General features: G+C 40.5%; 1 protein-coding gene across 1 annotated transcript; it reads right to left on the bottom strand.

Moving 5' to 3' along the window:
* Window positions 1-5,716: 5,716 nt before the first annotated feature.
* On the bottom strand, window positions 5,717-6,603 carry Cetn1 (centrin 1). Its single transcript, XM_021150919.2, has one exon. The coding sequence runs from the start codon at window positions 6,511-6,513 to the stop codon at window positions 5,995-5,997; it is 519 nt and encodes a 172-aa protein (XP_021006578.1). The 5' UTR covers window positions 6,514-6,603; the 3' UTR covers window positions 5,717-5,994.
* Between the last annotated feature and the right edge of the window lie 7,960 nt (window positions 6,604-14,563).

Consider the following 14,563-nt stretch of genomic DNA (forward strand, 5'->3'; position numbering starts at 1 on the left):
TGAGACCACCCACCCATCTCATAAATGTTTAACCCAGAATTGTCCCTGTCTAAAGGAAATACAGGGACAAAGATTGGAGCAGATACTGAAAAAAAGGCCATCCAGACACTGTCCCCACAGTGTGTGATCCATTCCATCTGCAGACACCAAATCCTGACACTATTGCTGATGCCAAGGTGTGCTTGCAGACAGGAACCTGGTGTAGCTGTCCTCTGAGAGGCTCAGCCAGCACCTGACTAAGACAGATGCAGATACTCACAGCCAACTATTGGACTGAGCCTCAGGACCCCAATGGAAGAGTAAGGGGAAGGGCTGAAGGAGCTGAAAGGGATTACAACTCCATAGGAAGAACAACAGTATCAATTAACCACAGGATCCATCAGAGCTCCCAGGGACTAAACTACCAACCAAAAAATATACATGGGCTAGTCCATGGCTCCCACTACGTATGTTGCTGAGTACTGCCTCATCTGGCATCAGTGGGAGGGGATGTGCTTGATCCTATGAAGCCTTGATGCCCCAGAGAAGGGGGATGCTAGAGGGGTGAGGCAGGAGTGGGTGGGGGAGCACCCTCTTAGAGGCAAGGGGCGGAGGAGAGGGAAGGGAGGGTCCATGGAGTGGAGTCTGGGAAAGGGGATAACATTTGAAATGTAATCAAATAAAATGATTAATAAAAAAGTAATTTCCCCAAGTTTAGGCAGAAAGATGACTGTGGGTAACTCAGCATAGGTCTACCTCACTACACTGTTCACTGTTGTACCTGTGATGGCAAAGTCTGTTGCTTTCCTAATCAAGTGTTTGTGTTGAGCGTTTAACGCAAGGTAATCTCTTACTGGCTTAGCTTCTGTCTGTCCTGTGCAATTATTAAGAAATTCTTCTACACAGCAAATGCTACAGAGTTGTATACAACTTAGAAAATGACATCAGCACCCAGCATGGTGCTACACACTTGCAGTCCCAGCACAAAACAATGAGGAGTTCAAACCCACTCTTGAATTAGAGGCTAGCCTGAGCTACATGAAATCCTATCTCAAAACCAAAACCCCAAATTGCCCTCTCCAAAAATAAAATATAAAAGAAAATGGACAGAAAGAGAGCATCACCAGTTATGACCATTAAGTGAATGCCATTCCTTAAAACCACTAGGTTGCCTTGGTGATCAGAAACTTATCCCAAAGATGCTGTTATCACTACTCCCTTTCTGGAGCTGTTCCTTTAGAAATACCTTCAAAGGCAATTTACAGACTATTGAAAGAAATTAGACTCATCAGTTCAAAGGCACTTCCGACTTCACAGTACAGGTAACAATATCCCACTTCTCAAGCTCTTCATCTGAGTTGCCCACAAACAACTTGAGTTTGTTTGTTTGTTTAATTAAGCCTAGTTTGAATGAAAAATATATCTTCTCTTAATTTTCAGAATACATTTCTGGAACTTGTTAGGTTGTATCCAAATAGGGAGTTTCAAAAACTGTTCTAAATTCAACAGCATTATTAAGTCTGTGATTTAAGAGGCAAGGCTCCAGGGCTTTTGGGCTATAAAGCCCACAGCTCTTAACACTGTGACCAAAGATTGATGTTCTTCACAGAGAAAATCCTGCACTGTTTTGATAGTGCTGTGTTTTTCTGAGAGAAGATAACATACATTTCCCTGAATCACTTAACTCATCATTAATCTTCCTTGTCTTCTCTTTCAGGGGACCTGCATGGACAGCAAAGGAATCAAATCCCTTTAATTTATTTGACTTAATTTTTAAAAATAAATAATTATATACAGTTAAAAAAAAAGAGGCAAGGCTCCTTCTGTCCTACACAGACTGGCAAATGAGTTAAATGCAATAAATAGAGTTAGGGTAGGATATTAGTCTTGTGTACAAAGTCTAGAGCCAGAGTAAGTGAGATTGCAGCCTTTCCTTTAGCACTTATTAGTTACATAATTTTGAACAAGATGCTTAATCTCTCCATCGACTTAATTTCTTTTTTGATAATGGATATAATATTGAAGTATACAGATGATTTGAGTTAGTACTTAATACAGTATATGTGCTGTTTCAAGAGTTATGCTGAGTTCTATTGTTTATGTGCTGTATTAACTTCTTTGGTACAAAGTAAGTTAATTTTAGTAAGTTATTATCACATACATCACTTAATAACACTATCTTTAATTATAAACATATCAGATAAGGTCTAATGTAAGATGCATGCAGAAATAATCCTAAGGTTATTGTCATCAACAGTTCTTATGTAAGAAAATTATAAATCTGCAGTAGTTATATCAAAATGAAATGTTCAGGGCTAAGGAGATGGCTCAATGGGTAAATGTGCTTGTCTAGTAAACCTGACTTTGATCCCAGATCCCATTGTAGAAGAGAAGAATCAGCTCCTGAAAGTTTTCTCTGACTTCCACATGCACATCATAGCACATGTGTACCTGCATATATACACACTGGTAAAATAATAACTAATATAATAATAGTTTTGAGTCTGTAGGTTCTCTGCCTAGATATTTTGCTTCATATTATATCCTGGAAACACATCCTGGAGTGGAGATGCCTAATAGATCACCTAAAATTAATAGATAAAAACCATGCATGGCTCCTGGGGAAAGGACTTTAACCCATGCTGCTATACCTTGACTGTATAAGAGGAACACAATCCTGAGACAATATTGTCATTTATCAGGAAGGTTTCACGTTGAGAAGTCTTCTTTGGTAAGATTTCTTTTTATTTATTTTTATTATGTATATGTATGTTTGCCATATATGTGTGTGGGTGCCCAGGGAAATCAGAAGAGGACATCAGACCCCCATGGGGCTTCATGGGTTTCAGGCAGTTATAAGCTGTCCAGTGTGGGTCCTCTGCAGTAGCTCTCTTAACCACTGGGCTATCCCTCTGACACCTGAGGAGTCTTCCTGGAACCCCCATCTCTTGTCTTTTTCTCATGGAACCCAGTGGCACAAGTCCTAATTCTTTGGAGATCATGTGCCTCCAGAGCATTCTGTTTTCATGATAAATATCCTCAGTTCTCATTTTACTTTTCTCACACCTAAAAAAAAAAAGCAACTTAAGGAAGTATTTGTTTTCAGCTCATTGAGGTTGCTGTCTATGGTGGGAAGGCAAGGCAGCAGGAGAGGAAAGCAGCTCACCACTCTGTCCATGGTCAGGAAGCAGAGAGAGAGAAATGGTGGTGGCCCTCAGCTTGTTTTCTCCTTTTATTCTTTCTTTAAAAGTGTTTTACTTATGCACATGCATGTTGTAAATTAAACCTTCCTTATTCTAACATGAAAGAAGATGCTGTCCTTGGAGATTCACAAATCTCAAATTACAGAAAATTCAGATAATATGCTTCTGATGAGATGGAAGTTTTGAAAGCTAATGGCAAATACCAATAAGATAAAAATAAACGTGTTGTGGTCATAAGTGACCCAAAATGAAATCTTCACATAAAGTTGCTCATTAAATGCTTCAATTCTGGAAATTTTCTTGGCTTGTTTTCCTGCCTGATGGTGGCTGTCACTAAAGAAGGCAACTAATTTTCTGGACTTAATTCTCATATTAGGGACTAACTTGTCAAAGTAACCGTACTACCTGATTGCCATCAGAAAGGCTTTGATGAAGTAGCTGCAACAGAGAACTCACCCAGGCTGGAGACACTAACAATTCAGATTCAGAGTCTTCACGTGGACCATTGTAGTGGGCACACATGTAATAATCCAAGTAGTATGAACACATACTCTTGTCACAGTGAAATAGCTTACTAGAATTTATAAAATGACTGTTATTACCTAGACACTCTAATATTAACCACATATCACAAGAGAATAAAAAGCAAGTGCTCTAATAATTAGCAGACAGCAGCTTGAAGCTAAAAGCTAATAACACATGTACATAGTTTAATAACTAAAACTGCCATTGCTATTGCTAAGAATGAGTAGCTTAAAGTGTAGCTGTGCATGTATGGTTTGTCTGTATGCATGCATATGAAGAACAGGGTGTCTAGAGCATCTTCCTCTATTTCTATCATACTTATTTGAGACTCATTGAACCTGAGACTTACTAATTGGCTGCATTGGTTAGCCAGTGAGCTTAGGATCTTCCTTCCCCATCCCTTCCTCAACTCCTAGCACTGCAGTTAGAGGGGCATACTTGCTTCCTCATATATGGATTCTGGGTATCCAGACTCAAGTCCTCATAATTGAACAAAAAGTGATGTACCCACTAAGCCATGTCCTCAGCACCATAGATCAGTTATGTGAAGAAAAAAAACTGAACATGGTTTTGAACATGTGATTTCCAGTACTAGGATAGCTGAGACAAAAGTTTGAGTCTAGCCTGGGATACAAATGAAACTGTGTCTCAACAAGCCCAAGGGTTTGTGGCTCAATTGGTAGAGTGTTTGCCTAGCATGAAGGAGGACTGCCTTCTATCCCTAGCACTGCATAACCTGGGTATGGTAGTGATGAACTTCTATAATCCTTACACTTGGGAGGTAGAGGCAGGAAGATTGGAAATTCAAGGTCATCTTTGGCTACATGGTGAGTATGGAATCAGTCTGGAATACAGGAACCGGTCTCAACAAACAAAGGAACTAGTAAGCTTAATTTCTTTAAAAAGTTATAATTTGCTTAGGCAACAATTAAATTACTTTATCCTGTGCTAGGTCTTCCTGTCCTCTCTCCATACTCCTCAGTAGATAATTTAGACTCATTAAAGGAAGACACTGACATGCAGTCAAGCTAGAAAGGTCACCATTGCAGTTAATCACCTCCCAAAGGCAAGTCTATATACCTTTTCTTGTAGGCCTTAAAGTTGCTAGGCGAATAATCTAGTACTGAGCTAAAGTCCCGGTTCTGTGTGTGTAATGTATATGTTTGTGTGGATGTGTATACCAGCATACACATGTATATGTGCTCACCACCTTTCTTTTGAGGAAGGGTCTCACCATGAAGCCCTATATATCCTGAAACTCACTACTGGAATCAGACCATCCTTGAATTCACAAATTCTCCACTATCTGTCTCTCTATTGACAGAATTAGAAGGGTGTGCCACTACACACAGTTCACTACACAGACAGCTTTCTTCCTGAACCTAAAGCTCTCTAATTGGCTAAAGCTGGATACTGTAGGAGCTCTAGAAATCTGTATCTAGAAAGAAAGAAAGAGAGAGAGAGAGAGAGAGAGAGAGAGAGAGAGAGAGAGAGAGAGAGAAATCTGTCTTATCTGCTCTGCCTATCTCCAAACTTTGGGGATACCACTGGACTTTACCCTGAGTTTGGGATACCCATGATACCCCCGAGTTTGGAAATCCAAACTCAGATTTTCAAGATTGCACAACAGGCACTCTTTCAAGTGGGCTATCTCCTCAATACACTTTTGTTTTTTGAGACAGGGTCTCACTCTATACTCTCCAGATGACCTGGAGTTATGTAAGCCTAGACTAGCTTTGCACATTGCCTCCCAATTGAATTATAGCTGTGTGTCATCACACTCAACAAACCTACACTTCCTTTTTGAAGGGCAAGCAAGGGTTTATTGAGGAATATCTTTCCTTAATTTAAATAGTTCTTAAATACCCACATTAGTATCCTTCAGAGCAGTATGCACTTAAGTGGAAAGCTAGAATGAACTTTCTGGTAAATTCTAACTCACCATGCTAGTACACTGACGTGAAATGAAGGAATCACCAGAATATTCGTGTTATTTAGAGTCACTAAAGTGACCAGAGAACCACGATTTTATTTGACCGAGGAAGCTGTCCTCTCTTCAGATTAATGAATGGCAAGCAGTGAGTGGACTCCAGCCTCAAAGATCCTTAATTGAGATGTGTTCTTGAGAATTAAACAACAGAAACTCATATAGTAAGTATCTTCAAAATTTATAATTGATCTAGAGGCTTAGAAGCCAACCAAGACAAAGGAGGCAGGAAGAAGGAACAGACCACAGCTGTTCTGTTATTCTTTCACAAAAGCAGAAGCAGGGAACTTAGCCAGTCACTTAATAAAGGTTGGTCTTTTTCATGATCTTAAGAAACTCTTCCTCGTTCACCTCTCCGTCGCCATCGCGATCAGCTTCATCGATCATTTCTTGCAGCTCCTCGTCTGTGAGGCTTTCCCCCAGCTCATTCGCCACACGCTTGAGGTTTTTGAATGAAATTTTCCCAGTTTCGTCGTCATCAAACAACCTGAAAGCCTTCAGGATTTCCTCTTTGGTATCTTTCTCGGACATCTTCTGAGTCATCACAGCCAAGAAGTCATTGAAGCTGATCTTTCCTGTGGCCTCTTTGTCCACTTCTGAAATCATTTTCTTCATCTCTTCCTTCCTGGGTTCAAAGCCAAGTGCTCTCATGGCCACCTTTAGCTCCTTCACATCGATGGTCCCGCTCCCATCAGAATCGAAGAGGTCAAAGGCTTCCCGAACTTCTTGCTTTTGATCTTCGGTGAGTTCAGGCTTAGGACCCACCTTTCTCTTGTAGCTGGTAGAGGCAACGTTTGACTTCCTGAAGGTGGACGCCATCTTCCACAACAGTTGGGTTCTTAACGGTGCCCTGACATCGCACGTGTGAGAGGTGCCCTGCTAGTGCGCCTGCGCCCGTGCCTGCGCCTGCTCCAGCCCCTATGCGCAGGCGCCTGCGCCTGCGCCTGCGCCTGCGCCTGCGCCTGCGCCTGCGCCTGCGCCTGCGCCTGCGCCTGCGCCTGCGCCTGCGCCTGCGCCTGCGCCTGCGCCTGCGCCTGCGCCTGCGCCTGCGCCTGCGCCTGCGCCAGCCCCTATGCGCCTGCTACCTGGGCCACAAAGTCCCAAACCATCAATGAGATCTTATTTACCCTATAACCCAGTTTCCTCAGTTTGTTATTCAATTTCCAGCAGTTAATACCTACTGGCAAGAAAGTGCTGTAGCTATTGTCTCTATAATTCTTTGGAACATGCAGTTCTTTCCAGGTCATAGGCATCTGCAATGCCTGTGTATATTTATTTGAAAATCATCTGCTCCTTTTCCATACTAATTAAAAGGACAAATATAGGGTAATCAAGTTTGAGTTTGACACTTGGTATTAAATTCAAATAAGAAGGAAGACCATTAAATGGCACTCCATGTGTTCAGTAGACATGATTAGGAAACAGGTAAGATAAAGGCACTTACGTGTAAAATTTGAGGAAGTTTGTCTCCTATTGAACCTTAGTAAACTTTCCTGGCAGTTTCTCAAGTATGATATGTAATATCCAGTATAATTCACTTCTAGTACCTGGGTGTTTGTTGTAATTTCATTCAGTAGGCTTTTGACTTCAACAGATGAGGGTGAAGTGTTCTGGTATGTATTTGTAAAATTCTAGCTGTGTGTTTTTATTCTCACTCACTATTCGCTACCTGCTGTACAGAGCTCCACATTCAGGCAGAAACAACCACTAAGCAAGAAGGTATCTTTAGGGGCAAACTGTATTTACAAGGGAGATAGCTCCCTTTTTAACTCCACCTGAAAATTTATAGGGGAAACATTTAAGGAAAGAGTCAAGATCACCTAAAGGTAACTTTTGCTCTTAAAATCCTAACCAAATGCATGAAAATTTCATGTCCACCATCTTTCCTTTGAAGCCTGTGATACATGACCTTAAATTGAACGTGCCCAGTAATGGACACCTTACACCAAGCAAAGCTCAGAAGTGCCTACAATTTCTCCTTTCTTATAAGAGTATGTATAAGCTTCTGAAATAAAACTCCCACACTTTATTTGATGGCCTTGTTGTTTTGCAGATAATGTCAATGTTCTCCTTAGGTGCTGCAAGTAATAAATCTTTCTGTACACTTTCGTCTGGTCATGCTAGTAGGTTTCACACTCGTCTAGAGGAGAATCCACTGTATTCAGTTACAGTTGTCCCTCTCTGACTGCAGACAAGGAAGGTGATGGTGCAGCATAGTGGAAACCTAAAATTGTCTTTTGAAGTTAAACGGGCCCTTCTGGGAACCAAAGCAACAAGAGAAAAGTGGAAGCTTTTTAGGAAAGGAAGAAAGAAAGAAAGAAAGAAAGAAAGAAAGAAAGAAAGAAAGAAAGAAAGAAAGAAGGAAGGAAGGAAGGAAGGAAGGAAGGAAGGAAGGAAGGAAGGAAGGGGAAGGGGAAGGGGAAGGGGAAGGGGAAGGGGAAGGGGAAGGGAAGGGAAGGGAAGGGAAGGGAAGGGAAGGGAAGGGAAGGGAAGGGAAGGGAAGGGAAGGGAAGGAAGGGAAGGAAGGAAGGAAGGAAGGAAGGAAGGAAGGAAGGAAGGAAGGAAGGAAGGAAGGAAGGAAGGAAGGAGAAAAGTTACCTAGCAAATGCAGATAGCTGACTTAATTTTTAGTATTCTTTAACCCCCTTCCCCCAAAATGTATATTTACCAGTATTTGATCTGTACAACAGATGACATCTGGAAGATTTTTTTTGTTCCAAATGTTCTGTATTCCAGGCATCCAGAACAGTGCTTGACACATTGAAGGGATATTGCTATCCATTGACTTCTTGGATAATTAATATTGATCCTAAAATACCTTGTAAGTTACCAAATGAAAGGTGATTCAAAAGACCCAATAATGCTAGGAATATTTTACAAAACTCTGTTTTTATTTTGTTTTGTTTTGTTTTGTTTTGAAATTATGATTCAATGTTGATTATAAGGTGTGTTTAGAAATTTTGTTTAGTTATTTGGTTTTCCTGGAGTAAAATGCAGGATTGCATCTATGCTGTGAAAGTACTCTCCACTGAACCCCTGCCCAGCCTTTCATGGCATGTTCAGCTGGTCAAATCTTATTTCTTTCCCCCAGTGACAATGGACACAGGTTTTAGGTATAAGGTTTTTGAAAATAAATAAATTTTTAAAAAAGCTTTTTTGGTCCCTTCCCTCTCCTGCATTTCCTGTCTTTATTGCATCTTCTTTGAATTCTACATCTAATTATCTCTGCAGATTTGAAGAAGTTAACTTATCCCCTTCATGACATCCGTATCTCTCATTTGAAAACCCATACTAAAATTCCCTAATGTATTTTTATTTTAAAAACCCACAAAATCTTCAGAGACACTTTTCTAATGGGACTGGCAGATACAGACCTCAGGTCCTTCCAGGCGTGCGTTTCCTTTGGCAGCCCCTCTTTTGCCTAAATTTGAGACAAGCTATGATGTGTTGGGGAAAACTAAGGGCTAAAAGCTGCCATATAGAGAGCAATATTTGAGGCCAAGTTGAACTCAAAGCAAACTGGTTGTCATAGTTTCCAGATGTGTGCAATCAGCAGTCACAACAAAGGGCCACCAAAAGTTCTCTTCATAGGAAACAATTCCCTCAAAATCAGTTCTTGATGAACATTTTGTGTTCATAGTCTTAACCCTGACTTGAAAAGGAGACATTATGTCTCCTTTTGCCTCATTTGAACCTTGTATTCATTTCCTGTCTCATAGATAGAAAAAACAAAGCAAGGCATAGAAGAGGCCTGTAATGCATGTTTAATAGTATATAGTCAATAAATGTATTTTGAGGTCATACCTTGGCCTTGTCTGAACCCAGAACTTAAACATTGTTCATTACATCATGCTGACTTAGAATTGAGATTATTAGTAAAACATAGCATGGCTAGAGAGATAGGCTCCTGGTCATCATCCATGTACCTAGGAGTAAGTAAGTAAACAATCTTTGTAGAATAATTCAACAGGGATTTGCATCATTTGGCTGAATCCAGGGCACTTTGCTAGCTGCTAAGTGAAGAAGGCACCTCTGGGGACAAACTCATGAGTGGATATATAGAGAAAACTGGTGACTCTTTAAAAGAGTCTTAGCTGGGCTGGAATATGCCAATGCCTGTAATCCAAGCATTTTAGAGACTAAGGAAAGAAGAGTATCAGGAAGTTGGGGCCAGCCTGAGCTACATAAAAATAATCCTCTCCACCACACCCTCAAATTCTTAATGCACCTTCAAAGTAGTTCTTTTTTTTTTTTTTTTTTTTTTTTTTTTAACTAGAGCTCTTTGGAAAACTTTATGAGGAGGCCGTTGAGGCTACCAAATCACTCTGACTCATTCTTTTAAATGACTTTGCTCACTATAATACCAAGTTCTCTACCCAGAAGTGTTAGTTGTTGCTGCTTTCTTTTTTGAATATGTGATAAATGACCTAAGTGCAGCATGCTCAGAAATGTACCTCTGTTGGACAGTGGTGGTGCACACTTTTACTCCCAGCACTCAGGAGGCAGAGGCAGATGAGAGGCACCCTGGTCTAAAAAGTGATATCCATGGCTGCATGAGAAAGCCTGTCTTGAAAACAAACAAATAAAAAACAATTAAAAGGTGCATCTAAACTGAGAAAACCTCTATGTATATATGGGCATCATGTTCATGCTCAGTGCCCATGGAAGGATCCCCTAAAGTGGACTTACAGATAGTTGTGACTTGCAGGAGCAACAAATGTTCTTTACTACAGAGCCAAAGCTCCAGAAATGTGCTTTCTAATATGAACGTTATAAAGTAAAGTTCCTGGGGAGCAGGGGGCAGGGGGGAGCCACACTTTAGTTAAGGATTCTACAAAGCTGGTTGAATGATTGGAATTTTGTTGTTGTAGAGTTGGAATATAGCAGATCTACTGCCAAATTATCTTGGGATATCTTTAGTATGTATCTATCCTCATTTTATTTCTGTTGTTGTGATTAAACACACACACACACTGACAAAAAGCAAGTCAAGAAAGAGAAGTTTTAACTCACAATTTCAGGCTATGGTCGATCATTTCAAGGAAGTTAAGGTTTCAAGAACTTGAAACAGCTAGTCACATCCATAGTCAAAATCCGAGAGGGAATGAATATATGCATGCTAAATAGTGCTCAGCTTGCTTTCTCTGCTCTCATCCAGTGCAGGATACACACCCAAGAAATGGTGCTGCCCACAACGACCAGGTCTTTCCACCTCAAATAGTATATTAGACAATCTCCCATAGATATGCCTGTATACCAACCTTATCTAGACAACCTTTTCTTGAGATTCTCTTCCCAGGTTGTTCGAGATTGTGCCAACCCAACAAAACTAAGAACCATAGTGCCTGAAATAGCCAATCATTGTCCACCTTTGTGTCTGAACATCTCTGTGACCACAAGCTAAAACCTCCTAGGGTACATTAACAGACAGTTAACTTCTACCAACCCAAGAGCTAAAAGTGCCATCAGGTGGCATCCAAAACCTAATACCCAGAGAGTTTCCTGCTTCTTTGTAACCAGTCTACCTGTTTTCATCTGTATTTGAGAAATGACTTGATTCTGACTTCATTTTACTCTAGAGCTATAGAAGTTTCATGAAATCATTTCCACACTGGAAGATGTCATTTAGAGCAATCTAAATTCATGTATGCACCATGATTATCCATATCTTGCTTAAGAATCAATTCTTATTCCCTTTGAGGTAAGAGCTGTGATTTTGTAGATGATATGTATGGGTTTCCCTGTAAAAGGCCCCTTGAATCTTCTTTTATGGATAGCATTTCATTCCAGACAATCTCACTGCTGTGAGTAATATATGTCTCTACTCTTATGTCCTGGTTGTTTGTTGTTTTTAAAACAAAATCCTAAATATTTTATTTTACCAAATGAAGACTCAGGACACTGATGTACAAGAAGGAAAAGTTCCTCTTCCTCCTGTTCCTCCTCTTCTTCCTCCTTCTCCTCCTACTTCTCCTTCTCCATTCTTAAATACCCTTCAACTCAAAGACCCTCCTTTCTCTCTCCTGGGTTTTCTGATGTTCATTTCCACTCAATTGTTTGCTTGTTCTGTTTCTTGACCTATTGTTGACTTTATTTAATCCTGTTTACAGAAAACTTTTGGGTTAAAGGTATGGGTTAGGACTGAGCCACATTGCAACCACTTGTTTACAGTAAACAGAAAGCTTTTGGATAAAAGGTGTGTGCTATGGCTGAGCCATACCACAACAAGGTTTTTCCAATTCACAATCTTGGGATTCACAATGTGATCAAATGTCCTGCAGCAGTTGCTTTTGGCTTTACACTCACCAAGAGGCAAGCACATTGGGTTCAGTGGCATAACCATGAGAACACACTGTCTTAGTTAGGGTTTCAATTGCTGTGACCAAGTTCTATGTCCAAAAAGCAAGTTTAGGGGGAAAGGGTTTATTTGGCTTACATTTCCACATTGTATTCTATTATTGAAATGAGTTAGGGAAGGAACTCAAACAGGGCAGGAACATGGAGACAGGAACTGATGCGAAAGCTAGAGAGGGTGCTGCTTATTGGCTGATACCCATGGCTTGCTCAGCCTGCTTTCTTATAGAACTCATAACCACCAGCTCAGAGATGGTACCACCCACAAAGGGCTGAGCCCTCCCCCATCTATAACTAATTAAGAAAATGTCTTATATCTGGATCTTATGGAGGCATTTTCTCAACTGAGTTTCCCTCCTTTCAGTTAACTCTAGCTTGACATAAAACTAGCCAAGTCAGTGTCCATGCTTTTTGTTTACCTTTATTCTTAGAAGGAAGTATTATTAGAATGTATGTGAGTACACATGTCCATGAATACAGGTGTGGTGTGTGTCTGCTTTCAAATGGGTGGCATGAATCAAACTCATATAGCAAACATAGCAAGCTCACATGACCTTTACTCACTGAGTCATGTCACAAGGTCCTACCTTTGTTCATTTTCAATTCTTTCTTATGATATTTATTATATACTTTTCAATTCCATATACAAGTTAGTAACACATGGTTGGCATTTGTCTGAGGTTACAATATATGCACTTGGAAAATTAATGGAAATAATCAGTTTGTTTGTTTGTGGTTTCTCTGTGTGTGTGTGTGTGTGTGTGTGTGTGTGTGTGTGTGTGTGTTCAGGGATGTCCTAGGTAATCAATTGTGGATTCTCTGAAGGAAAGGATATGGTTGTTTCAATCTAACCATGCATAATTAAGAGCTGAAACAGAGAGGACAGAACCATTAGAAGTCAACCACAGTATCTATAGCCGGGTGAGATCAAGTACACAGGTGCCTCTTCCCACTGACTCGGGTTCTGATGGACTTGCATGGCAGGAGAAATTATGTTTCAGAGTCTTTTAAATTTTAAGTTGCACTCAGAAGATTGAGTGAATCCCAGTGTCACCCAAGGCAGAAAACATGCATAGTAAAGTGCCTAGAGGCTGCCTGCTTACTTTCCTACAAGCACAGATCAGAGAGGCTCCAAAAATAAGCATGATGACTACACTGGACCCTGGAGAGTGCATTCCAAAATCAACAATACAAAACAAAATATGTGCTCCTATTATGTGGAGCTATTTACAAGAAATTGACTGAGCAGCAAGCATTTACAGTCCCAGTGGTATCTTGAATGGGACTATGAAGCCAAGCCCAGCGACTCAGCCTCAGTCCTTTTGGAAAGCTCAGGGACAGATTTTAGTGTCCAGACGAGGGCTACATGAATTCTCCTTCTCTGAACTTTGGTAATGAATAAGTACTCCTTTCAAAAACAAAACCAGACTGTAATTTATAAAGAGAATTTGTCAGAGCTTCACAATTCCTTCAACTTTCACCCAAATATTCCATTAGCAAAGAAGAGCATGAGGCAATCAGTTCACTGGGAGCCAGAAGAGCGTGAGGAAGAAGCTACAGCAGAGGGAAATGTTTTATCTTTTCAAAAAGCTAAGTTTACTTTTTTTATTTATTATGGTACCAAATTCCATCTCTCTTCTCAGGGTGTCTGAGCACCTGACAGTATACCTGCTTAGAGAGGACTGGATGAAGTCCAGAATGGGTAGGGTCCACAGTCCACCTCTTCCCTTCTGGCCACATGCCCACCAGGCCAGGAGAGTGTGAAACAGAATCCTGGAGGATAAGGATCCTGGTTGGGCTAACAGTGAGTGGGGAAGGGAGAAAAGTGTTCTTTGAGAATCTTAGTGTTACAGATCCTTTAGGCAAAGGCCTTCTCTGACAATCCTTAAGGAAGCAGCTCTCTGAGACAATCTTAGCTTGTTTGTATTTCTTTATTAGAAGTAGGTTTCAACACATACCCATGCTGGAGCTAGCTACAGTCCCTTCATCTTATATGTTTAGAACTTGTATATTTTAGCAAACATGTAGACACAGAGATGGTATTTAATATGGGGTCTGATCTACAATACAAATCTACCAACTAAGATCTCCACTTCATACATCATTTGAGTTTGTTAGTTAACAATGAAAAGGGAAGGAGGAAGAAGAAGAATGATCCAAAGTATTTTGAACCTGGTAGATGGGTATGGGAGTGCACATCTGACATCTCAACATCTGGAACCTGAGACAAGGCAGGAGAATTGCACATTTTCTCTAGCTTGGGCTATATAGTGAAACCCTGTCTCAAATATGAAAAAAATAATAATCAATCAATTAACTAACTGTTTCTAACTTTCTATCTTTTTCTCTGAATCTCACTATGTAACCCTAGCTGACCTGGAATCCACTATATAGACAAGCTATATGACCAAAACCAGCTGTGTCTACTGTCAAAAACAGAATGAGTGATTAGAACTGCAGTGATAAGCCACTGCGGAGGGGCCTCTGAGTGCACTACCTGAAGGTAGAGCTTGTG

The sequence above is a fragment of the Mus caroli genome, unplaced genomic scaffold, assembly GCF_978045245.1.
Source record: "Mus caroli unplaced genomic scaffold, Mus_caroli_1 scaffold_19, whole genome shotgun sequence".
NCBI classification, from domain to species: Eukaryota; Metazoa; Chordata; class Mammalia; order Rodentia; family Muridae; genus Mus; species Mus caroli.

What these genes read in the sequence shown, in the direction of transcription:
- Cetn1 (XM_021150919.2), bottom strand. Translation starts at nt 6,513, where the DNA reads ATGGCGTCCACCTTCAGGAAGTCAAACGTTGCCTCTACCAGCTACAAG.